The sequence below is a fragment of the Pleurodeles waltl genome, chromosome 5 (genome assembly GCF_031143425.1).
Source record: "Pleurodeles waltl isolate 20211129_DDA chromosome 5, aPleWal1.hap1.20221129, whole genome shotgun sequence".
Taxonomy (NCBI): Eukaryota; Metazoa; Chordata; class Amphibia; order Caudata; family Salamandridae; genus Pleurodeles; species Pleurodeles waltl.
Genome location: NC_090444.1, coordinates 172,619,193 through 172,647,061, shown reverse-complemented (window position 1 = coordinate 172,647,061; position 27,869 = coordinate 172,619,193). Strand labels below are relative to the sequence as shown.

At 42.9% G+C, this 27,869-nt stretch overlaps 1 protein-coding gene across 3 annotated transcripts in view; it reads right to left on the bottom strand.

Moving 5' to 3' along the window:
• Nucleotides 1–27,869, bottom strand: part of RAB3GAP2 (RAB3 GTPase activating non-catalytic protein subunit 2) — a 695,385-nt gene that overhangs the window by 393,424 nt on the left and 274,092 nt on the right. For all 3 annotated transcript variants that reach the window (XM_069233869.1, XM_069233867.1, XM_069233868.1), the window contains 3 exons: nt 5,865–6,013; nt 3,248–3,327; nt 2,712–2,801 (listed from right to left, as the gene is read on the bottom strand). In XM_069233869.1, coding sequence (XP_069089970.1) covers nt 2,712–2,801; nt 3,248–3,327; nt 5,865–6,013 — 319 coding nt within the window. The remainder of the gene's footprint in view (nt 1–2,711; nt 2,802–3,247; nt 3,328–5,864; nt 6,014–27,869) is intronic.

Genomic DNA, 27,869 nt, shown 5'->3' with positions numbered 1-27,869 from the left:
AACAATCTCTAAGTGATCCACCCTTACATTCTACATTATTCAACAATTTGAAATACTTCAAAATCTTCCAGAAAGTTATGCAAATAAACATCGACATATTATAACCTTCCTCTATACATAGAATTAGTTTACAGAACTGTTTAACAACTATTTAACACAAGCACATGCCCACATATCACCTGATGGATAACTTAAGTTCAACAGAAGCTTTGGCTTTTCTCACAGGTTTTTTTTCAACACCCTTTGGCTTAAGACACAACTCTACTTTGAAACATGCCACTATAACCCATATCAGGTACGCTCAGCCTTAAATTATTCAACATGGAGGACTGCTTGTACCAAAAGACTTTATTGGCTGAAAAAACTGTGCATCGTATAAGTTTCACCATGCACAGCCACAGTTGCCTTCAGTTCTTACCCTATTTCCATTATATGCACCCACACTGTATACAACTATAGGACCTTTACTGACAATTTCCTTTTACAAGATGTAATGGTTTATGGAGAAATTTGAATAGCAGTATTATGGAGGATGTCATTAGTGAGGTCACATCAATACATAATGGAGGCACAAGTTATAGTTCGCTCACTAAACTATAGCAGGCCAATTTCTGTGTTTATTAAACATTTGTTATTATCTTATTTCAACACATAACTATAAAGTCACATTAATCCTTGTTTTTTCAGTCAATTTCTTGTTTTGTTTGTTTCAACATAAACTAAGATCTGGTCACCATACCTAATTATAATGTCACTTGTGCCTTTGGCTTTTTTCAGTGTACATATGTTTTTATGGAAAAGCCATTTCTGTTTTCCTCAACAACTTTGACAGTGTTTGATGAATCTGCACAAAGCTTTCCCCAAAAAAATGTTGAATTGATTTGAGTTTTCTATGGTAAATGTCAAGCAATTCCAGAAGGGACAATGAACAGATTTATGCCAAAAATGTGCCAGGTGCACTTAAAAGGGTTAAAAAGTTAGAGATATACATAATATTTGTCTGCAAATTATCACTGAACCCGCTAATTGCGGACTCAAATTTAAAAAACAATTACATTTCATTGGAAGAGGGAGCTATTTCGCCATCGTCCACGTCAAATCCAACAACTCTAAATCAGATTAATGCCCTTAAAGGCTAGGATTTGCTGGCCATAAAAGAAAATGCCTCTAGTGCCTGTAAAATAGTCCCTTATTAACTCCTATGGAAGCACTTGCTGTAAGTTTAAGTAAAACACCAAATCAAATGACCAACAGCAAATACTATCCTGGGCGCACCCAAGGCTTTTTAAAGGATAAGTGACAATACGTCTTGCTGACAACTGCACTATCAAGCTAGCCCTAAAAAGGACCATCTTAGATGTTACTTATGTGCCTCTTATAATCCCTCTCCCCATATACTCAACTGTCCTCTCCTTGCCCTCTAGACCAGCAGTTCTTAAACTTTTGACTTCTGTGGAGGCCCCACTGAAACACTAGAGGAAGCCAGGACCCCCGCGTAAGCAATGTACATGATTTGAAACTCAAACAATTCAGAAACAAGTACATATCAAATAAATGCACAAATTCAATATTTCTTCTTAATTCACAAACAAAAAAATATGCAAAAATCGAAATTTTAATTTTAATGGGAAGGTTGGAGGATTGTAAAAATGTAGTTTTATTCACAAAAGATCACTGTCTCATTTGCTCCTAATGCACAGGCAATTTTGTGGTGGAGTATACCAGTCCCCCACTTGAGGCCTTCAATCAGCCATATTAGAGTCTGTATGTTGTGCTGCATTGCTCCCTTCAAGATGAGGAGACCAACTTCATTTTTAGCTTCCAGTTTCAAGCTAGTTCACATTTATAAAGTGTTTTAAAATCCTATTTTGTTTTTTTTATGTACCTATACTTCGTTAATCTGCTAAAATTACTTATTCTCTAAACAGTCATGGAACTTCTGAGTAAGTGTCGGGGAGCCCCAGTGATTCACCTGCTCTAGTCCATTTTGTTCACCTTCTGCCACCTTGCTGGACATTGAGGGCTAGCTACTTTGCTCTCAAAAAACACATCAAGTTGAACAGAAACATTAAAGGTACACATGGAGTTATGCCAAGATGGTTTGACTCTGTCATGAAATATGGGGTAATGGGAAATGTGCATTAATTGAGACTTACTTTCTCCCATGATCAGCATTTATAAAAACAAGAGTGGATTTATGGACATGGCGTCCTGCAGCACTTTATTTTTTCCCTGGGAGTCACCATGGAATTTCATTTTTCAGTTAGGGGATTTATTTTTTCCTTTTGGTTGATACTAGCTCTAATTCTTTCCAATGTTGTTAAATAGGTGCAAAGTCTTTTGAGTATGGCCTTTGCTAAACATGGCAGCTATTTTCAAGTCCTATGGTTTGTGCTGCAGACTAAAATTAAATAGCTTTCATTCATACTTTGCACTGTAACTTTGGTAATTCACAGAAATATTGTCTTGCATCCCAAACAGACACACATATAGTGCAGACTATAAAAAAGACCAGCAACAACTTGGCATCATATGCTTTGGCCGGACTTTGTGACACTTGAGGGGCAATAGAACACCAAGGGTTTTTTGTACAGGGGAACAATCATTTCCCTGCATCTGAGATGACTGTTTTGTACTGGGACGTTTTGTGTGTTTGTACACCCACAAGTCAAGGGATTCAACAGGATGTACACAGTTTCTGTGATTTTTACCTTACAGCCAAAGGAGTTGCAGGCTCGACCTTTGGCTTCTGTTTTTGAGCAGGTTCTTCTTCATGCTTACTTTTCCAACCAAGCCATCCACTAAAACACAAATGTAAGAAAATTAACTAATGTTATATTTGATAAACAATATCACAAGAGTAAGATTTGTACTGCTACTATGCAACACAACATCAGTAGGATTTCCATGGGACGTTTTAATCTTTCTAAATTCCAGCTCAGAGCCCTTCAAAACAATGTGTACATTCTGTGTGATATTAAAGTAACATCTGCTTAATAATCTTTTTCCTGCTGAAGATCTACATACGATGTACACAGAAACAGCTGCTACAAACACATATTTCATTATTGTATTTTTTGGTGAGATGAAGAAGTGGGTTCTGCATAACTCCAGATACCCTTCCTAAACAAGGAGGGTGGATATACAATTATCAATCAACTACTGCACTCAAAGGACGCCCCATACAGGGAAAGCCATACTTTAACAAGTTTAACAAGGGTGGAGCACTGTTTGTGCAACACATTACCTGGCAGCATTGAAGAGTGCAGAAGTAAGCTTGCTGGCAACAGCTAGAGCCACGTGAGACAGTAGTGGTTGTGTGCTGCCCTGAAAAACAATGGAAAACTCTATTTATCAAGCTTGGCAATATTAAACAGTATGAAGCTTATCCTTGCCACTCGAGCAAAGGTGAGAAGATAGGGCTTGTTGTAAAATCCTCGAGGATCGTACTATAAGATTGGCTGGCTGAGTTCCTGTTATGAGGGGACACCTATCAAAGTAAACCGAGAGAAGATCAGGATAATACAGCACTGACCCAATGAAACACCTAACTTAAAGGCAACAAGGAAATCAGATTTCTATCTCACGTTGCATCAAGATTTCTGGGGAAAGAAGCTGAGAGCTACAAGGTGAGAGGTGTGGCATGCTTTTACCTGCTGTGTTTATTCATTTGTGTAAGCGACAGGTCCCCTTAAAGCCCAATTTGCAGCACTTACATTTCTTAGCTGTTAGAAACCCAAAATTTACAAAACATCAATTAGGGCCTCATTACACGTTTCCAGTGAATTCCTCAGGAAGATACTGGGATGGAATCAACAATTCTGGTTGGTATCTCCCCATGAGTTTACAGGAACTACAAATTGTTTTCCCTGAAATGGGGAACAACAAGAAGACTCAGGAACACTGGGTCTAATTCCACATCTATATGTATTTAAAAGACTGGCCCAAATCTGCACACACTTACCACCTGCTTGAAGCACATCGGTAAATGTTGCAGGGGCTTTTTTCCTTTTCCTGGTGCAAGGGCTGGCAGTGTCACAGTTTCTTTCATTTCAGCTGTGGGAAGTTTTCTCTGCCCTGCCATGCTATACTATACTATGACACGGCACTAGGGCTGCGAGCAGCAACTGCCTGCAGCTCACGGAACTCCACATACGTCTATGGGTTCGGTGTCTCAGGACCTAGAATTATCGAGTCTGGAGGTTGAGGGTTCAACAATTCTGGGCCTGTAAACACCAGAAACCTTGTAGTTGCCCACAGCAGTATCCCCACATGAGAAACTGCTGCAAGTAGCTCGTAAAGAGGGTCTCATATCTATAAATATTTTTGCATGCCAAGCTTAGCCAGACTTCAGTTGATGTCTGATTGCGATCAGATGCAAAGTCGGCACAGGATCACCACCAGTGTTGGTGGTATTGGTACCAGAACTGGAGCAGCATGCACCAGTGTGGGTCTTGAGGCCAGAGTGGAAGTCTGTATCGGAGTCTGAATGGGCCAGGAAACAGACAGAGCCGGGGAAGGATCCACTAGTAGTAACCTGACTGGATGCCCCTCAGGCTCTTTAGAGCCTGAAGGCCCTCCAGAGGGAGCCGGAAGCGTAATCAGATTTGCAGCATGGCTTCTTTAAAGGCCTTGGTCTGCTGTGGGTTGGTGACAGCCAGGGAAACATGGGCCCATCGAGTCCAACAGAGGGATGGATTCTGTGGCCCCAGAACCTGAGAGAGTGCAGCTTAATTCTTTACACCCTTGTGGCGCCTCTTTGGAGCAAGAGTCGTGGGGTGGGATCAAATCCCACTTAATTTCTTATGCATGGACTTTGACTAACCCCAACATTTTGAGTAGGAAGTGGAATATGAATGAGAATGGCCCTGTGACTTGGGGCCTGAACTGCACGAAGAAGACCTCTTGTATTCACCACTTCATCTGCTGGACTCTAATCACTTTTAGGTGCAATAGAGCGCATTTATCACAAATTTGGCTTGTATAAGGAGCCCAGGCACCAAAGGCACGCATCATGCCGGTCCAACATCGACATTTGGTTCCTGCAGTCATGGAACGGCTTGAATCTTTTTGTTTTTGGTGGGAACATTGTTTCTCAGCACTAGTCAATTTTGGAGTTGCTATAAGATCAACAAGATGGAAGCGGAGCTACGGATCGGAGGTGGATCAAATAGAATCAAACATATTTGTAAAGCGTGCAGCTCCTGTGTATCAACACTTATATGCAGACACTGGAAAACAGAACCTGCCTCTCAAATCTACACGTGATTAAAGAATCAGGTTTTTAGATTCTTCCTGAAACAGTGCTCGGATTCGGGCATGCAAAGGTGTATAGGCAAGCTATTCCAAAGCCTGGCCAGTCAGTACCGAAAAAGACCATATATCCATCACAAATGGTATAACTGTTGACAAGTGAAAACAATATCCCTTAATGCAGGATTGACTGTCCATTTACATGGATGTAATGTAATTTTCTTTAGATCGTCTCTATCCAACAAATAATTTTAAGAGAGCGGGAAAGAGACCAATAGCGTCCTCCCAAGCAGGATGGTTTCTAGGAATTACTTCTACATGTAACTTTGTAATATTTTAAAAAGTGAACTGCTCTATCAGTTGGCGGACAACTATGAGGGGGTTTTATTCATAGCTTGAAAGCTTGGCAAGTTTTCATTATCAGTGTCTGGGCTGATATTCTAGGGCTTAAAACGGAATGACACGCGTGTACCACCAATTATTTCTTACACACCATAAACACATATTTAACAATCTGCAAGTTATTTTACACACTATCAACACATATTTACAATCTGAACAAAGCATGCTTTGTTTAAGGTAAAGCAATAGGATGATGATGTAAGACATACCTCCAGGGCATAAAAGAAACCAGTGAATGGATTGGAGCCCACACTGATATACTGCGACATGGCGGGGGGACTGCTCTTAATTGCTGCATTGTAGCCACCAAGAATAGAGGCTGTCTTCATTTGATCAAAGGGAGACAAGGTCATGATTCCTAATGCAACCAGAAAGAATCCCAAGAGTAGTTTAATGTGACTGCCTGTAGAGCTTCATGAAATAAGAGCAAAGAACAAAGTTGTAACTGTATCATTACAAGTTGGCCTGGACTCTATGGATACTGGTTAAAATGGTACTTTTTTCCACATGCTCAATTAACAGCACACAAGCAGGCATACATGAGTACATGTGCACACCCATACACACACTATGATACTGAATATGAAGTAAACAAAAGATAACAGCGTAGCTACACATATTATCTAGCAACTATCTACGAATATGCATAAAAGAAAAACCACGAAATAGTATCTCTTTCCACATCTCCTTTTTTTTAAATCATCTAATCTTAACAGTGAAATGGGACAACATTTGATTGGAAGCCTAGTGTCCTATAGGCTCCATTGACAATAGTTTAAATAAGCTCTGAAAAAAGATAAGGAGGGATGCAACATAATAGGCAGACGTTGCTAGAGAAGTTCATTCACATTCACGCACACAATATACAAAAATCTGCATGGACGATTCTAAATTCTTCCACCGTTCCTCTCCGTAAAGTCAGTGCTAACTAGGTGATGGCTCAAATCACCATTAAAGCAATCTCAATATCTGATGCCAAGCTATGCCTCGGCTGGTCAGAGGGGCCCATTGCTGCTAACATTTAACTTTTTTGAATGAATGGAAACGTTGTATAGCAGATCTCCATGACTAGTGTCTTCATGGAACTTGGCAAAGAGAAGGGAGAGCAAACAAAAAAAGACTTGATTTTATGAAGCATCTAGAACAAAGCTATTATTCTCCCAATATCTCAGGTACATTGTGCTACGAGCATCTGCTGAGATGATCCTCAACCAGACCTGGTGCATGTTAGTGATAAAAGAGCAAAGGCAAAACCCTCCAGTGCTGCTTTCTACCCTACCATATGAATGACTGGTGCTAGAGCGGTCCGTGGCAGCCCCCTCACAAAATTAACCTTTTCTTGGAAAAAATTGTTTTCACGACCAAAATGTAGCACTGGACACTTGTGCCAATGTCTAAAGAGTGATACAAGTGTGTGTTTGAAATGTAAGCACACTCTCATTCCAGCACATTATACCTAAAAGTATCCATGGGCTAGCAGCAAAAATCTCATCAGAAAATACTGCCATGCCTCAGGCCATGTGCAACGCCCTCTGCAAGACTTCTTTTTTCTACCCTGCAAAACACTGCATTCTCACTTTTAACATCCCAAGAATTGGCTGAAACATCCCGTCATACAAAAGTGCTATTGGCTACATTGTGAGAGATAACTGAACGTGTCAGTGTTACATGAAGCTACATAACAGATATGATTTTTATTGCCTGGTTAACTCCAGTGACAACACTCTGTGCAAGATCTCAAGCAGCGAAACTTAGTGCTGTATGGACTAGATTGCTTTTTTAAGAGACAGAACAGCTGCACTTACAACTCCCCCACGAAAATTCATGATGATTGCTATTTCCATAAAGCCCTGAGCTGCCAAAATGCCGTTTAATTTATTTTTTCCCAAATTTCTTTCTTCAGGTTTTGCAAATCTTACGATACATACAATTATATGCAAAAATATAGAGTTGTCAGTATGACCTCCTGATATGAATAATGAAAGGTTAAACAATGACAAAATCACAGCTCAGTGTAGATTCATTCCCACTAAGTGAGGAAAAGGTGGATGAGAGAGAGGTGCGTCCTGCATTGAGGCCCTGTTTCATTTCACAGGGAGCGCTGGGATGCCTACAGGTAGCGATGCACTCTATAAGTGCACACCAAAAAGAACAGAATTTATAAAACCTTTTCTCAGTCCTGGTATTTCAGCCATCAAAACTTTACATTGCAAGACCTCTAGTTGTATTGTTACAATTAGAGGTCTGACCATAAAAATCCAAAAATGCAAGGTGCAATTGTATCTAAATTCAAGTGTTTCTGAATATATTATATATCATATAGGTCCACATGACTGCTGTAAAGATGGCAAATATGAAAAGTTGTAAATTCACCAACCATGTTTGGATGAGTGATGGACACACTACATGTTCTGAATGCTATTATAGTCATCTTCCGTATGTGTAAATTCCCTATCCAAAAGCCCTAAGAAGCTGTCCAAATGTGCCATCTGGCATTACATAAAATACCCAAACAAGAAACTCCTGACAATTTACGCAATCGTATTTATGTATTAATTACTTAATCTGGATTTTGGACAGTCACACAGCCCTCGGGTTTCCTCACGTCAGACAGTAGTAGCTTGTTCGACATGGCAGCCTTAGGGTGGTCATCCCCCAACCTTTTGACTGCCTCCCTCCACTTTTCTGACAGTTTTTGCTGGTTTTAGGACTATGCACACTTTACCACTGCTAACCAGTGCTCAAGTGCATATGCTCTCATCCCCTAGTAAAGTGTACTACATGTGCCCAGGGCCTGTAAATAAATGCTACTAGTGGGCCTGCCGCACTGATTGTACCACTCACCTAAGTAGCCCCTTAACCATGCCTCAGGCCTGCCAATGCAAGGCCTGTGTGGGCAGTTTCACTGCCACTTCGACTTGGTATTTAAAAGTACTTGCCAAACTTTAAACACCCCTTTTTCTACATACAAGTCACCCCTAAGGTAGGCCCTAGGTATCCCATAGGGAAGGGTTCCACTACTGCGAGTCCTGCTCCTTTCATAGACAAGCATTAGATCTGCCCTCATATACTTTTTGAGTGGTAGATTCTGATCTGAAAGGGGTAACCAGGTCATATTTAGAATGGCGAGAATGGTAATAGAAAGTCCGGCTTATTGGTGAGGTTGGATTTTATATTATTATTTTAGAAAGGCCACTTTTAGAAAGTGAGCATTTCTCTACACTTAAAAGCCATCTGTACCTTACAGCCTGTCTCCAATCAACATCTGGGCTGGTTGATAGCTTCCTTGTGAATCTCACCCAGACAACCTCAAACACAGGACACTCAGTCACACCTGCACTCATCGGCATATTGAATGGGTCTTCTGGAGGGCCTGACACTTACATTTTCAAGGCTAGTGGCCTGCCCTCACACAATAGACTGCCAACACCACTAGGGGGACCCTGGCAGACACGACTGAACTGAAAGGGGAACTTGTGCACTTCAAAAACACTCTCTGAAGTCTCCCCCAATTCAAAGGCATTTTTGGGTTTATAAACTGGGTCTCGAACTGCACCAACTCAGACACTTCTGGACCTACAGCTGCACCCTGTCAAGAGGAACTGGTTGGCTGCTCAAAGGACTCATCTGGACTGCTTTGCTGAGAAGGACTGCTGCCCTGCTGTACTCTGATTTTGCCGAGAACGACTCTGCCTTCCCCAAAAGTGCTCTCCAAGGGCTTGGATTTAGCTTGCTTCCTGTTTTCTGAAGTCTCAGGGCCAAAAAAGACTTAGGCCCTCATTAGGACCCTGGCCTACGGTGGTATTTTGGAGAAAAGTACTACCAACAGGCTGGCGGTACTCTTCCCCAAAATGAGACACTGGCAGTTTGGCCTGAAGCCAAACCTCCAATGTACTACTCCGCCCAGCAGGGCGGTAACAGCCGCCAGGCTGGACACTTCAGTCTCCAGCCAGGTGGCCGTCACTGTCCCACCGCGGGATTATGACCCCGTCTACCGCCATGGTTTTCGTGGCTTCCTTACCGCCACGAAAACCATGGAAGTAGGCACTATCAGTGACAGGGAATCTCTTCCCTGTCACTGATAGGGGTCTTCCCTGCCCCCGCTCCCCATAGCCCTCTCCTACCCTCCCCCTCTCCCTCCAGACACCCCACGACATACACGCACATTCACGCACCATCATACACATGCATACACACACTCATACCCACATTCACCCACGCATGCATACATCCATTCACACACACTGACATACATACACGCACCCATGCATTCAGACAACACAACATACATGCATGCACACACATTCCACACAACACACATCCGCATGCATGCACACACATACACCCCCACCTCCCCACACACACACACACACACAACGCCCCCCTTCCCTGTCGGAGCACCCGACTTACCTGATTGCAGGGTGTCCTCTGGCAGGAGATGGACGGGGCGCTGCTGCCAGCAGCAGCGTCAACCAGCAGAACACCGCCAGTCTGTATCAAGGGTCATGATACGGTCTGCAGCGTTCTACTGGCGTGGCGCTGCTGCTAGCAGCAGCGCCACCTTACCGCCTTTTGGCAGAATTCCGGCTACAGTCATAATATGGCGGACGGTAGGTAGCCACGGCAACGGTGTTTTGGTCAATACCGCCAATGTTATAATGAGGGCCTTAAACTTTTCAGGAAACTCCTTGTGCGTCGAAAATCGGTGCACCGCCTGCCGAAATTAACGCAAAGCCAGCTGACCGGAACAACGCAGCCTGACTTCCCCAAGTGGAAATTTGACGTAGGGTCTGCCTGGCGATGGCAAATTTGACGCATTGTCTACCTGATCGACACAGTGCCCGTGTGCCTTCTTCCAGCGCATCAAGGATTTTTCCCACAATGCAGCTGGGCATCAACATACTCCGCATCACAGTGAGGAACCAAGACTCCGTGCCGAAAAACGATGCAAACCCCTTGCAGCAGGGAAAAAAATGATGCATAGTCCGTACCGCGTCAGACAAATCGATGCACCACCTTATTTTTCCACGCATCTCCTCCTCTGCGGTCTCCGTGCATCATTATTTTTGATGCACACCAGGTACTGTGTGTAACAAAGAGAGTACCATTTATTTCCAAGGATGAAGACTCTTTTAAACCTTCTAAAAGTGATATTTCAACTTGTATTAATTGGATCTTTGACGCTTCGACCTTATATTATTCAGATAAATATTATCTATTTTTCTAAACCTGTGCGGTGTATTTTTGTGGTGTTTTCACTGTTTTACTGTATGATTTATAGCAGAAATACTTTACACATTGCCTTCTACGATAAGCCTGACTGCTCAGTGCCAAGCTACCAGAGGGTGGGCACAGGATAATTTGGATTGTGTGTGACTTACCCTGACTAGCAACGTGGTCCCTTCTTAGAAAAGGGTGTATACCTCTGCCAACTAGAGACCCCATTTCTAAAATAGCTCATATAATCCTTGTTTTTACTTTGCCAACTAGAGACCCCATTTCTAAAATAGCTCATATAATCCTTGTTTTTACTTTGCTTGATAGTGCCTGTAGGCTTTCATTTACCTAACTTGCAAGTACCAAAACGCAAAATAAAGTGACTTGCACCGCACACACAATGACCAGGAAACTATGGTTCCAAATAACAGACACGCGTAAAAAAAACAGACATTTTAAACATACAAATGAAGATGTTAGTAAAAGTATTTATATAGCACTTACAAGCCCTTACGAGGCATTGAAGTGCTTTTTCAGCGAGTAGCACGCTACTCCAGAACCCAAGACTAGTGATTAGTACCGATTTTGTTCCCTTGTACATCAGTTGTGTTAGGTTTGTGCTCTTGATTTCATGTCTATTTAGTAGAGTTTGGAGTCGCGATACAATGATGGAAATGGATTTGAAAAGGGGGAGTTTGGAGTAGGGATAGAATTATAGGAATGAAATTGAAAATGTGAAATAGGAAGTTATTTGTAAGTAGGGATCATGCATGTTTGTTAGTTAGGTGGCATGGCTAAAAAGGAGGAGGGAACGTTTAAGAAGGATGTTTAGGAGTTCATAGTACTCAGAAAGGTTTGGGATGAGATAGAGGAAGTAGGGATGGGAAGGACAGAAGGCATTTTTTTTTTTTAACAACAAAATGTAAATAATGTATTCTTAAATATATACACACATGATACTGTGTTTGCTTGACTAAATCACTCTATGTAAATAGCCATATGTACATTGAAAAGGCAATATTCACATGGTTTGCTGTCCACATTTAGCTTGTGGTACATTTTTATGGTTTCAGATAACTGTAATTAACATATAGACATATGCCACTTATTGTACTTATTAGTAGCAGGCATAACCCTCTATATATCATAGAAGCAGCAATGGTGACATGGTCCGATACACACATGTATATTGTGGTGATAGATAGATATTTCTTACTAGGGGTCATCAGTAGCTAGTTATTGTTAGGAGCACCTTTTCCCATAGAAAAAGCGTTTTTGTTTTGCTAATAACTTTGGCACCATTTAACTAATCTTCACAAAATTTTCCTGAAAAAGTGTCCTACTTGGCCTAGTTCTGCTTGAAACATTTTGGGGTGATTTGTGAAGCAGGGGCAGAGACAAAGAGGTGGGGGTCCCAGAAACGTCTTCCCCAATCTGTGTCTATGGGGATTTTGCATTCTTTAGACACACTGCTCAACAGAATTACACCAAATTTGGCAGGAAGCTCAATCTTGGTCCGTAGATTGTGCTTTTTCGGGATGAGCCTGCGTCGCATGCAAGACGCTTTAGTAGTTAGAAAAGGGTTTGTGGCCCCGTCCATGTTACGTCAGTGTCTTTCATTGGTTCGTGGGCTTGCCTTTTAAAATCTGCTTGCTTTTATTAGTGGAAGGCATGCATACGTCATGCCTTTTCCGGTGGTTAGTACTGAAAACATACTAGGCTCGCTGTTTTCCATCCGGTTTGTGGACTACTTTTTATCTTTTTTCACAGCGCCATCTCGCTTGGTAGAAGTCGAGCACTTTGCATGACATCGACCCTGTTAGATAGTTAATTGCACTTTTGCCAGTTACGTAGATGATTGCACTTTTGCCGATAGGTTTCACTATGAGTGAACTGTAGCAGTGCGATTGCGCTTTTTTTTCTCCATTTAATGTGGCAAGAAAAATCCGGTTGGGAGTTTACAACTGCTAATAGCTCTAACTCGGAGAAATGCGAGACCCGTTGCATTGCAACTGCTTGTTGTAATTTGGTGTAAATCCGTTCAGTAGTTTAGGAGATACTAAAGGGCAAAAAACACAGATATGTAGGGATGTGGAAAATTCGTGGATTCGGGGGATAAAAGCAAGGCCTAGATTGGCTGGCAGCAACCTGAGAGAGAGGTTGAGGCCACCATTTTTTTTATATGGGAAACGGTCTCCAGGGCTAAAATGTCGGGCCAATGGATATTATTGGGTCAGGGTAGAGGCTCCCTGACCCCCTGGGAATAAATAAGATGTGGCTAAAGACAAAGTAATGGGCAGTAAATGCCTACAAACGCATTTTGTTTTGTTGTTTGCCAAGATATGGGGATCCATCCGCGGGGCTTAGTGCAGCCCCTGCTGTATATCCACAGTTGGATCAGCGGATTTTGCGAACAGCAAAAAATATATATATTCACACACCCATTCAAACAGCTAATCAAACACTCTCACACCCACTTCACAGACCCTATGACACCCTTAGACATCCTCTCACACCAATTCTCACACCCAGACACTCAATCTGACACCCTGAGACACCCTCTCACACTCAGAAAGACACTGTAGTCTTATAGTTAAGAAATAGAATTTAAAAAAAACATAGAAATTCACTTAAAACACAAAGGTAACAGGGACATTATAGTTAGGTTCTGAATTTACACGCACAAAACCACAGAACTAGTAACAATAACTTGTGCCCTAAGGTAACTATACCTCGCGCCCTTGCCAGACTTTTCTGTAAAAAATAAAATATGTAACGAATTGAAAATACACTGTACTACACTATATTTATAAAATACAGTGTAGTACAGTGTATTTTTAATGCTTTTACATTTTCTAAAAAAATTATTTGAAGTACCGCAGTACTCTCAAGGCTGTACTGCGATACTCCATACATTTCTTTTAACTAGTTGAAAACGTATGATTAATTTTCCCTATTTATTATCCATAAAGTGGAAATAGGTAGGAAAAGTATCAATCCTAATACTTAACTATATATAAGAGTGTAACGCATAACACACCCAAAGTGTACCTAAAAACAACATGCCTGTTGTAAAGGCAGCCATCAGTAAATCCCAAAATGCCTTGTCATCGCAATGTACCTCAGTAGTTTCAGGAAATACCACAAAATGTCATGAAACTTATGGGGCCTGAGCTATTACTAAGTTTTGATGCCTTATAACTTAAAAAAATACTTACCTGTAGTACCAAAAATGATCTACACACCATAATTTATAATCCTGTCAAATGTCTTTCAATTCTGTTCAGCTGTTTTCGCACAACACTAAAGTCTATGGAAAATGCATAGGAGGAAAAACCTGTTTAGGGCCCCCATGAACGAATCACTGCAAAACGTTCCTTCCCTTGCCAATGTAGGAAAAGCAATAGATCTGGAAAGTTTTGTGGTGATACGTCAAACGAGGGCAATTATTTATATGTATCCTGTAAACATATGTGCACAGTGCTATAGATTCACATGCTTTGAATACTCCAGCCATCTAGTGGTGGGCTCGGACTTGTTTTTCTTGAAGACATATACTGAGTAATGAGCTATGGTGTGACTCATCCCTTAAAATGACCATCAGCACCTGCTCCATTGTTAGAATATTTATGTTTTCACACAACTCAAGAGTGTATGGGTGGAGCACTAGGTGGATGCAGAATGGTGACAATACGTGATCTTGTGAGGAAGGATTTAGGAGTTAAATAAAAGTTATATTTGATGCAACCACTGGCTCTCTTGGAGGTCGTGGGTGCATGTGAATCTACAGCATTATAAGCAGCAAACACATGCGTGCATGGTAAGTAACATATTTCGTTCATAGCACCCCCACTACTAAACCAACTTCTCAACTTGCATGATTGCGGTAGCCAGAATGATGAAAAACAACAGCCTGAAAATGAACACGGACAAAACTGAAATAGTGATTTTCAAAAGGAAAACCTCTGCCTTCGACTCTACCTGGTGGCATGCTAACTTTGGGCCCTTCCTCAACACCCACGCAAGAAATGTTGGTATCATCCTGGATGACAAGCTTGATATGACAGCCCAAGTAAACACAGTGACCTCCACCTGTTTCCACATCCTTAGGATAAGTAAAATCTTCAAAGCCTCCTAAAGAACACAAAAAACAGTCACACAAGCAATGATCACCTGCAGACTTGATTATGGAAACACACTTTATGCAGGAATCACCAAGAAACGCCTGAACCGACAGACTGTTGTTGGAACCACTCCCAGACAAGGCAGTATCAGTGATCTATAAGAAGATATTGAATAATACCCCGGATCCTCTGCGTAAACTTTGGAAGGCCTGGGAAGGAGACATAGGCCTCATAGAAGACTAGGACTGTCAGGAGGCCCTACAGAGCCCACGTGGGGTGGCAAAAGGAACCCTGTTTCACCTTATACAACTCAGACTCTTACATAGGTCATACTATTCCAGATCCCTCCTACACCGCATGGGCCGGAGTGACTAATTCATGCAGGCAGGGGTCGGACAGGTAGGAACTTTATTTCACACTATATGGAGCTGCCCAGTCATTCAGGGCTTCTGGTCCCAGCTGGAGTTGAAGATGTCCCAAGCAATGGGCCTTGAGATACTGCTAGAAGCAAGGTGACTTATCCTTAATATCACAGGGCTGGGAAACTGGCCCAGACACCAAATAATATGGCTGAAACTAGCGGCTGGGGTGGCCAAGAGGCATATAGTTAAAGCATTGGGGACAAGCGACCCTCCATCGGTTAGGGACTGGAACGATCACATAGACTGGTGTCAACAAATTGAACAGGAGATCTACAAAGGTAGGGGCAGTACTAAGAAATATGAGAAAATCTGGGCCCACTGGTTCAACTACAGAGGCTTCTAGGGTGGGGCTAGATACTGGGCTAGGCAAAGAGTACCCTGAGGCACTGATTGGTAAAGAGGGTTCTGATACAAGAGGGTTAGACTTAGACGGAATATTGAATAAGGGTGCACTACCCGACCAATATGTAAAATTGAAACATTGTGTCATTTGATTAAATAGCAAATTGTGATCCAGATAATAATGATGACAAGAATTGTATTATGAGCATTGAAAGACTTTAATAAAAAGAGCTTAAAAAAAAGAAGAAGAAAAAAAACAACAACACACCAGACCATTCAGAACGACTCACCCACACCCACTCTCATTGCACCCATGTCACCCGTCATCTCTGAGAATTGCACTGGCTCCCAATCCACAAACGCAACCAATTCAAACTGCTCAAACACACATTTAAAGCACTACACAACACCGGCCCTGCACACCTCAACGGCTACATACACTTCACACACAGCCCCAGGAAACTCTGCTCAGATGGACTCTCACTGGCATGCATACCCTGCACACGCTAAACCACAGTCGGAGGCCGTGTCTCTCATACTTCTGTCCCAAAGCTTGGAATGACCTCCTCTAAAACATCAGAGCCTCATTATCGTTTTTCAAGCTCCACAAGAAGCTGAAGACCTGTCTCTTCGACTAATCCTTACCAGAAGGCAGCTGCCCACCACCTGCAAAACACCTGGACACCCTTAGGTTAATTAGAATGCTATACTAATACGCATAACATGGCATGTGTGGCTGTAGGTACACATGCTCGGCACAGACTGTAAAGTAGTACTCTCATAAGTGGTGGTAAGCCAGTGAATAGTGCAGGTATTTGAAACAAAGTCCTTAGGACATTTTGACTGAGCCTAGCTTGCTGGTGTGTGGGGTTGACCATGTGGCTGCCTTCCGAGGAAAGCCAAAATGGTTCCTTTTTTCCTGGTGTAATGCACCCTTAGCAGGTCAGGCTGGATTTGCTTAGCTTTTACGTAGCAGGTCTGGATGCACTTAACAATCCACATGGTTATACCAGCTCTAGATATAGGTTTGGTCTTGTGAGGTTAAGTGAAAGCAACAAATAGGTGTTGAATCTTGAGAAACGGGTTGGTCCTATCAGCTAGCACATGATGGCTCATTTAACATCAAGTGTATGTAAAGCCCCTTTCAGCTAATGAGTCTGAGTGGGGGAAAAGACAGGGAGCTCAATAGTCTGGTTATGGTTTAAAGGGGATTCCCCTTGGGTAGAAATTTCGGACTAGGCCCAAGACCACCCAGTCCTTGTGGACTTGGGAGAAAGGATCTTCTACAGTGAGGGCCCGCACCTCACTAATGTGCCTTAAGGAAATATTAGCGACTAGGAAGGTGAAGTTCCAAGAAAGGATTTGTAGGGGCCCTAGTGCACTGGTTCAAAAGGAGGGTCCATACGTCCAGTGAGGACCACATTAAGGTGGCATGACCCTTTTAAGACCTTCCATAAAAGCCTTGATGATGGGTATTCGAATATTGAAGAGTGCTCTCTATTCTGCATGTATACTAGCAAATCAAGGTGTATAGAGGTGTAGGTAAGGTTTGACTTCTTCAGATGACAATGTTCTGTACTGCAGCCTTAAGGGAGTCTACATGCTTTGAGATACAGTAGTGGGCAAACCTTTTCTACTTAGCAGCACAACAGTCCAGGTAGTAGGTCTGTATTCCTCCTTCAGGATGGCCATGCATTCTTGCGGCAGATCAAGGTATAAACTACAGCTATACAAGAGGCCATCAAACCCACAAGATTCATCACTGTTCTGACTGATTTGACAAGTGGCTCAAAAAGAGGAAGTAGCTGCAGGTGCTCTGGGTTGAAAACATGCATATGAGGTGGGATGTTTGGTGAGGTTGAGGTGGGCTCGAGGCAGAAGCCATGCTCGTTGATAGATAGAAGCCACCGATCTGAGGTGATTTCCTCCCAGCTGGGAAGAAATTCTTAAAGCCTCCCCAGACAGGTGGTTTAAGCCAATGTTTGGAGGTCAAGGCTCTCTTGGAGGGAGTTCTTCTGCCACAACCTTTGGAGTTGTTGCCCCAGAAGGTACTCTGCCTCTAATATGACCAAGTCTGGGAGAAGGGATGGTTTTGGGGCCCCATCCCCTGTCCCGGTCTGCTTACGAAAAGGACCGCTGGCCACTGGGATTTGAGAGGCACCCATGGCCTAGGCTGTGTCCATCATTTAAAAAAAAAAAAAAATTAAAAATTGTACTCCTGAAAAAAAATCAGTTTTCTCCAAAACAAGAGTAAACCATCAATTACTGTCCATACTTGGCTAATACCAGAATATATATACATACTCCAGGGGAATATACTGTATATGCTATTAATCCCTATGCCTCACAGGCGACTCCACTGAATCACAGCATGTGTGTTTTGTGAGCTTGAGTTTCGACTGTACTCTCAACTCTTGGCATGAAATTAATATGAAGGCTGCTATCCACAGAGGTGGATGGAGCCTCTATGTCCATCTCTTATTCTTAATGCTACTCTTGTGGCTCGGAAGAGCCATAGCAAATATCCTCTGCATTGGGATGAGGGGCTGTAATGGCTTAAGATGTGAGGCCTGATTTAGAGTTTGGTGGAGGGGGTTATTTAGTCACAAACGTGACAGATTTCCCGTTCGCTGTATTATGATCCCATTATATTGCCTATGGACAGAGTAATATGGCGGATGGGATGTTCGTCATGTTTGTGATGAAGTAACCCGTCGGCTAAACTCGAAATCTAACAAAGATGCCAGTGCCCATGCCCCTTGCTAACTACGAGAGGACACGCGACTCAAAAGAATTATTTGAAAGAAAAATATGTTGCAAGTGTCTTAGCCCAACACTAGATGGCAGGAGTATGCAGGGAATGAATACCTATATCAATACATGCTACGAACATATATAAAGTCATTTTTTATCTTATTTTGGAAGTGGAACGAAACGAAACTACTAAAGCTTTGTATAGAAAATCAACATGGTGAACAATATATTACATGCTGACAGTTTCCGAAAACAACATCCAATACAATGAATTATTGCGAGCAAAAAGGAATTATAGTTCGCAATCCAAATATAAGAAAGAAAAAAAATGACCACTAAATTTAGATCTAGAGGATATTCACAGATTGTATTGATCAAAGCCAGTGTTTCTAAACAGGGAAGGGTAGATCTATTATTTGGCCTTTCTGAAAAGAAGGCTAGTCCATTACTTTCTAATGAAACTAAAGTTCTGACAACCTTCAGTACTGAGCACGATACCATATCTGCTATACTGGATTCACACTGAAAAGGGATAAAGGCAGATCTATTACCAAGAAAATGCCAGGGCCTTTGAGGGAAACGGAATAGCTTAAAGGCAGATTGTTGAAGAGTGATTTGAACCCCCTAGGAGTGGGTGAAATGATGTATATGAAACTGCACCAAATGTAAGGCTTGTTACTGTGTTGTTTTTTTGTGGTTCATTTGTCAACCCTTTTATCAAGATAGAGCAAAGTATGACAAAGGAATCACATGTAAATCTAGTCATTTGATACACATCCTAGAATGTCTATGCTCAAAAATATATATATTGACAGTACAATACTTCCTTATACATGTAATCATGTATCTATATATTTACTACTCTAATCCTACTGTACAAGAGAAAAAAAAAATGTTTATTCTCAAAAACTTTACTCGGTCTGACCATCACCCGATACCTCGATCCTCTATCTCCACTCTCTGACTCATCCCAAACCCATTTTACTACTATGATCTCCAAAATAACCCTTCCAAAACTCGTCCCTTCTCTCCCCCCAAACCTCAGCTTACAACTATGATCTCCCAAATGACCCTGCTAAATTCTCCTTCATTTATCTCACCTTGGATTCATCTCAACCCCATTTAACTACTATGATCTCCCTAATCTCTTTCTGCACACTCTTCCATCCGCCACCTCTCCTTTACTCATCCCAATCCTCAAATACTACTTTGATCTCCCAAATAAACTTCTGGATTTTTCCTTCCGCTATCCCTTCATTATTCTATTCAAGTCAACTAACAGACTCACATGTCCTCCATTCAAATTAACTCATACCTCTAAGTACTAATACTAATACTGTACTCATATTTCCCTATACTAATCCACCAATAATCCTTTTGGGTTCCGGAGCAGCATACTACTCGCCAAAAAGTGACTTGACGTCTTGTCAGGGGTAGTAAGCACTATATAAATACAATTACAATACATCTTCAAGCCATTGCAAACAGAGATCTGTCGTATTCAGCACTCAACACAACCCATAATATATGAGAGAAAGAGAGAGATAGAAAGAATGTACACATTATTTGTATATATATAGTATAATATAATAATACATATATATATGGAAAATATCACATACCCAGTGTACATCTGTTCATGGCATGTTCCGCTGCAGATTCACATGCTGTGCACTGTTCCTGCCATCTAGTGTTGGGCTCGGAGTGTTCCAAGTTGTTTTTCTATGAAGAAGTCTTTTCGAGTCACGGGACCGAGTGACTCCTCCCTTTCGGCTCCATTGCGCATGGGCATCGACTCCATCTTAGATTGTTTTCCCGAAGAGGATGAGGTAGGAGTGGTAGAGTGAGAATAGTAAAGATGTCCATGCAATGGAATCGATATTTATGTACATAGTTTGAGGTAAAGGAATGTTTATTTACATATATACAATTTCTAATTGCAACTTAAATGGCTACAGGCTCCCGGGGAGGTGGGAGGGCAAATGTGAATCTGCAGCGGAACATGCCACGAACAGATGTACACTGGATAAGTGACATTTTCAGTTCGGTGGCATGTGGAGCTGCAGATACACATGCTGTGCATAGACTACAAAGCAGTAATCCTCCCGAAAGCGGTGGTCAGCCTGTAGGAGTTGAAGTTGTTTGAAATAATGTTCCTTAGTACAGCCTGTCCACTGTGGCTTGTTGTGCTGCTAACACATCTACACAGTAGTGTTTGGTAAAAGTATGTGGTGTGGAGCAAGTGGCTGCCTTACAAATCTCTGTCATTGGTATGTTACCTAGAAAGGCTATTGTTGCTCCTTTTTTTTTCTAGTGGAGTGTGCCTTTGCTGTAATGAGTAGTTCTCTTTTAGCTTTTAGGTAACAAGTTTCTATGCATTTAACTATCCATCTGGCTATGCCTTGTTTGGATATAGGGTTACCAGCATGGGGTTTCTGGAATGCAACGAACAGTTGTTTAGTCTTACGAAATGGTTTTGTTCTGTCTATATAGTACATTAGAGCTCTTTTTATATCTCATGTATGCAGTGCTCTTTCTGCGTCTGGGTGTGGGAAGAAGACTGGGAGTTCCACTGTTTGGTTTAAATGAAACGGTGAAATGAGTTTTGGTAGAAATTTTGGATTTGTGCGGAGAACAACTTTATGTTTGTGTACTTGTATAAAGTGTTCTTCAATAGTGAAAGCCTGTATTTCACTAACTCTTCGTAATAAAATGATAGCTACTAGAAATGCCAATTTCCAAGTTAAGAATTGGATTTGACAAGAATGCATGGGTTCAAAAGGTGGACCCATGAGTCGTGCAAGTATAATATTAAGATTCCACGAGGGTACTGGTGGAGTTCTTGGAGGTGTGATCCGCTTTAGTCCTTCAATTACGTTTTTAATGACTGGTATTCTAAATAGTGATTTTGTGTGTTTAATTTGCAAGTAAGCCGAAATTGCAGTGAGGTGTATTTTGATGGATGAAAAGGCAAGATTTGCTTTTTGTAGGTGTAGTAAATAGCCTACGATGTCCTGTATGGACGCATCCAACGGTGTGATGTGTTTTGCTTGACAGTAGAAAACAAATCTTTTCCATTTATTAGCATAGCAATGCCTGGTGGTAGGTTTTCTTGCTTGTTTAATGACTTCCAGACACTCGTTTGGAAGATTTAGATAGCCAAACTCTAAGACTTCAGGGGCCAGATTGCTAGATTGAGCATTGCTGGATTGGGGTGCCTGAACTGTTGTTTGTGTTGCGTTAACAGGTCTGGTCTGTTTGGGAGTTTGATATGAGGTACTACTGAGAGGTTGAACAGTGTCGTGTACCACGGTTGGCATGCCCACGTTGGTGCTATGACTATTAGTTTGAGTTTGTTTTGACGCAGTTTGTTGACTAGAAAAGGAATGAGTGGGAGAGGGGGAAAAGCGTAAGCAAATATCCCTGACCAATTGATCCATAGAGGATTGCCCTTGTACTGAGGGTGTGGGTACCTGGACGCAAAGTTTTGGCATTTTGCGTTTTGGTTTGTGGCAAACAGATCTATGTCTGGTGTCCCCCACTGGCAAAAGTATTTTTGTATGACCTGGGGATGTATTTCCCACTCGTGAGTTTGCTGGTGATCTCGACTGAGATTGTCCGCTAGTTGATTGTGAATACCTGGGATGTACTGCGCTATTAGACGAATATTGTTGTGAATTGCCCACTGCCAAATTTTTTGTGCTAGGAGGCAAAGTTGTGATGAGTGCGTTCCCCCCTGTTTGTTTAAGTAGTACATTGTTGTCATATTGTCTGTTTTGATAAGAATGTGTTTGTGAGCTAGAAGAGGTTGAAAAGCTTTTAGTGCTAGAAAAACTGCTAGTAGCTCCAAGTGGTTTATGTGTAGCTGTTTTTGCTGGTTGTCCCACTGTCCTTGTATACTGTGATTGTTGAGGTGTGCTCCCCACCCAATCATTGATGCATCTGTTGTGAGAATGGCGTGTGGCACAGGGTCTTGAAAAGGCCGCCCTTTGTTTAAATTTATGAGGTTCCACCACTGAAGCGAATAGTGTGTTTGGCGGTCTATCAACACTAGATCTTGGAGGTGACCCTGTGTCTGCCACCATTGTCTTGCAAGGCACTGCTGTAAGGGCCGCATGTGTAGTCGTGTGTTTGTGACAATTGCGATGCATGATGCCATCATGCCTAGGAGTTTCATCACAAATCATCTGACTGAGTACTGTTGATTTGGTTGTATTTTTGGTGCCATGGTGTGGAATGATGGTACCCTTCGTGGGCTTGGACTTGCAATTGCTTTTGAGTGTCAAGTGTAGCTCCCAAGTATTGCTGAGTCTGGGATGGTAGCAAGTGTGATTTTTGGTAATTTATAGAAAACCCTAGTGTGTGTAGGGTATCTATTACGTAACGTGTGATTTTGACACTGTTGTTGAGTGTTGGCCTTTATTAGCCAATCGTCGAGATATGGGAATACATGCATGTGTTGTCTCCTTATGTATGCCGCTACCACGGCAAGGCATTTTGTAAATACTCTGGGGGCTGTTGTTATCCCAAAGGGTAATACCTTGAATTGGTAATGTTTTCCTTGTATAACAAACCTGAGGCATTTTCTGTGAGGTGGATGGATGGGTATATGAAAATACGCATCTTTTAGGTCCAGTGTTGCCATGTATTCTCCCTGTTTTAGTAATGGAACTACATCTTGTAGTGTCACCATGTGAAAGTGTTCTGATTTAATGTATAGGTTGAGGTTCCTGAGATCTAATACTGGTCTTAGTGTTTTGTCCTTTTTTGGAATAAGGAAGTACAGGGAATAGACCCATGTTCCTTTTTGTGGATGAGGCACTAGTTCTATAGCCTGTTTTGTTAAAAGTGCCTGCAACTCTGTTTGTAACAAAGTGAGATTGTGCGACGATAGTTTGTGTGTTTTTGGGGGAATATCTGGAGGAAAATGTATGAATTCTATGCAGTAACCATGTTGGATAATGGATAGTACCCATGTGTTGTTATGTCTGACCATTGATTGTGGAACATTTTCAGTCTTCCTCCCACAGGGGATGTGTGTTGGGGGAAGGTGATGGAAAAGTCACTGCTTGTTGTTAGTGGCCTGCTTTGTGCTCTGGAATTTTCCCCTGGACCTTGGGAATTGTCCCCTGAAGGACCGGCGAAACCCCCCTCTCTGATATTGTGATTGGTAGGAGGGTTTTGTTTGAGAGGTGGATGTTTCTGATGAATGTGGTCTAAAACCTCCCCTATACTGCGGTGTTCTGAATGTCCCTCTGTATTGGGACGAATAGAGCGCTCCCATTTCTTTGGCTGTATCAGTTTCCTTTTTCATTTTCTCGATGGCTGTGTCCACTTGTGTGCCAAATAGCTGTTGCTGATTGAATGGCATGTTGAGGACAGCCTGTTGAATCTCTGGTTTGAAACCTGAGGATCTCAGCCAAGCATGGCGTCTAATTGTCACTGCAGTGTTCACTGTTCTTGCGGCAGTGTTGGCGGAATCTAATGCAGATCGTATGTGATTGTTACATATTGCTTGTCCCTCCTCTACCACTTGCTGAGCTCTTTTCTGGTACTCCTTGGGGAGATGTTGGATAATATTGCTCATCTCGTCCCAATGAGCTCGGTCATATCGTGCGAGGAGGGCTTGAGAGTTTGCAATGCTCCACTGATTGGCAGCTTGTGACTCTACCCTCTTTCCTGCTGCGTCGAACTTCTTACTCTCCTTATCTGGAGGTGGTGAATCTCCCGATGACTGCGAGTTGGATCTCTTCCTCACTGCGCTGACCACTACTGAGTCTGGGGGCAGCTGCTGGGTGATTAACACTGGGTCTGACGGTGGTGGCTTGTATTTCTTTTCCACCCTTGGCGCTATGGGTCTTCCCTTCACAGGCTCCTGAAAAATTTGTTGGGCATGTTTAAGCATGCCTGGGAGCATGGGCAGACTTTGATAAGAAGGGTGTGTCGAGGACAAAGTATTGAAAAGAAAAGCGTCCTCTAATGGCTCTGTGTGCATGCTCACACTGTGGAATGCAGCTGCCCTCGCCAAGACATGAGTGTAGGAGGTGCTATCTTCGGGTGGAGAGGGTTTCGAAGGATAGCACTCCGGGCTACTGTCCGACACAAGGTCAATATAAAGGTCCTATGGGTCCGTATCCTGTTGCGAGTGCACAGTGTGTGTGGGTGACTGTGCAGTGGGTGTTGAAAGGGGAGCGTGGCGGAGACTGTTCTCTAGGCACTTTAGCCGTTGGCTGCTCAGTGTCTGAACGTCCTTGGAAAGCCAGTTTCCTTTTGAATTTGAGAGGAGGTGCCGTTTATATTTTCCCAGTATCCTTATGGATCTGTATCCTTGCCTGTACTTCATCAAACTCCTCCATTTGGTGAAGTTCCTCCTCAAATCTGTGTCTCTCTTTCATTTGTTTTGAGAGTCCATGTTCCTCGGTGTACGAGGCTTTTTTCGGCTCCAAGGCAGTTTTTTTGGCACCGAAATGCCCATGCTGACAGTAGGCCTCGGCTCCGAAAGACTCTTTCGAGGCTTCGACTCGATGAGTCGATGTCGAGATTTCTTGGATACGGTTTCTCGGCTCGAGTCTAAAGACTTTGGCACGGATTGGCCTTTTTTCGGCTCCGAAGGTATTGCTTGGTCACCGCTTGATTTCTTGTGGGTCGAGCCATGGCCTTCCGGCAGTGGCGTCCCAGAGGCCTTAATTTTTGTTTTAGACTGACTCTGGACTTGGGTCGGGGCAGGCGTACTCGCGTGCTGGCCTCCTGTGGGTGGTCGGTCTGCATTGGAGTCGTCCGAATCGGAACCTTGGATGGAGATGGCCATCGCCTCTTCCTGGACGTCGAGGTGCTCGGAACTCTTCGACGCCATTTGCAGTCACCTCGCCCTTCGATCCCTCAAGGTCTTCTTCGAACGGAAGGACCTGCAGGCCTCACAAGTATCCTCTCGGTGGTCCGGTGACAAACACAGATTACAGACCCGGTGTTGGTCTGTGTAGGGATACTTGGCGTGGCACTGTGGGCAGAATCGGAACGGGGTCCGGTCCATTAGGCTTTGACGTTTTCTGCGGTCGGGCCGACCAGGCCCTGGCTGGGCGCAGGAGCCCCGAAGGGCAACCAAAGGTGTGTTTTGCCGGTGTCGACGCAAGATGTTTCGCGATCAAAAACAATACTGACGATTTTCGGTGACTTTAGTCTTTTCTGACTCGAATACCCGGAGCGAAGAGGAACACGTCCGAACCCGATGGCGGAAAGAAAACAATCTAAGAGTCGATGCCCATGCGCAATGGAGCTGAAAGGGAGGAGTCACTCGGTCCCGTGACTCGAAAAGACTTCTTCGAAGAAAAACAACTTGTAACACTCCGAGCCCAACACTAGATGGCAGGAACGGTGCACAGCATGTGTGTATCTGCAGCTACACATGCCACCGAACATATATATAAATATACACACACACAGATGACCTCCTGACTAGTGCTCTTCTCAACACCACGAATATCTGTGCAGTTCACTTTTGCTCCTAGTCTATTCTGGAAGAATGCTAAATAGTGGTTTTGGCTTTGAGACATTTGCTGTCCATACAGATTTAGGGGGTTATGACAACTTTGGAGGAGGTGTTAATCTGTCCCAAAAGTGACTGTAAAGTGACGGATATACCACCAGCCGTATTACGAGTCCATTATGTCCTATGGAACTCGTAATACAGCTGGTGGTATATCCGTCCCATTTGGGACGGATTAACACCTCCTCCAAAGTTGTAATAACCCCCCTAGCCTTCGAAGGCCAGTTTCATTTTGTGTGGTAAGAAGCCTGATGGTATACACACTCTAGTTGATATCTTTCCACTGAGCGGATCAATAATGAGTTGCTAATAACCGAGTCCAGTTCTTGCTGGAGTTGCTCAAGGATAGTGGCCTCAGACACCTCAACTGATGGGAACGGTTGAGGCTTACTTACCTCGGTGTTCTTTTGTGCCCATGAATGATGGTGTCCCGAAGTCAGATCAGGTTTCAGTGCCAAGTGTGTCTTTAATTCTGATGGCTGTTTGAGAGTCAGATGCCTCGGAGATGATGTTCTTTTTGGAGCTAAGGGAATAGTATGTGGAGCAGGAGCTTCAGACCCTATGATGATTTTGGCGTCAAATGGGTGGCGCTCACTCCAGATGGTTCTAGGAAGGGTTCAAAAACTGGATTTGAGTGTCTCTGGTGAGAGGTTTGCCAGCATCGGATGGATTGTGCCCATGCCGACGGCACCTTAACAGGGTGAGGCCCTTTGCAGTTTTATCCCTGCCAGTGAGTTTGGGGCTCAATGCCTTACTCCCTTGGGAGTGGTGCTGTATCTCAGGACCAAGAGTGGTGTTTGTCTTTTGCTGGACTGTACTTCTGGTTCACGGAGATGTGTTTTCATTCACAATACAAGCTTCAGGTTTGGGGTCATCTCCTGTTCGCTGACGGATCAGCTAGGTAGCAGGCTTATTGGTCTGCCAGGGAACACCCTAAATGTCCTGACTTCCCCGCATAGGCGCCATAGGCAGCTTATTCTTCTTTACTGAATATTTCCAAGGTACGCTACATATCTTCTTGCTGCATGGTATGTGTTCACTGATGCATCCTTACATATCAAAGGTTTTTCTTCCAACTGAATGTTAGGGAGGCTGGGCAGCTAGTGTCATTGTAGTCAGGCAACAACCAGAGACTGCAGACCTGATGGTGATTGGTCCATGAGTACTTAGATTTGCATTGAGTCCAGTATTGGTATATTGATCATTTCATAACCCATGCTCATTTTTCAGAGGTGACACCACATGGAAGACAGTTTTCGAACCCCTGATGAGGGCTGGAGAACAACGCAGTTCTGGCGACTTAGGAGTGGAGGTTCAATGTGTATCGAGTAGTGCTGCTACATCTTTCATGTGGCATGATCATGCCCAGCCTTACTGTGTATCACCAATGTGATTGTATCACCTAGTGTATCACCAATGTGATTGTATCACCTAGAAAGCGTTAAAATAAAGGGACTCTGAAAGGATCAGATAAATGCCTGGGGGAACACGCAAACAGATGGAATTCACTCGGTCCATGTCAAAACCTAACAGCAGGAAAAAAGCAATCTAACATGAAGCTGGTGCCCATACACAATATACATTGACAGGAGGAGTCACATTGCATCTTGAGACTTAAGTCGACTTGCAAACATCTGAGCCCAACAAACAATGGCAACAGAATGCTTAGCATGTATATCTACATCCACACGTTACAAATATGTATTATGTGAGTGTAACTGTATTGCTTGATTAAGTAAAATCTTTACAATCATTTAAAACATCATAGTAGAATGATGCATACTACAGAGTGTTTCTGGTACAACTTACATC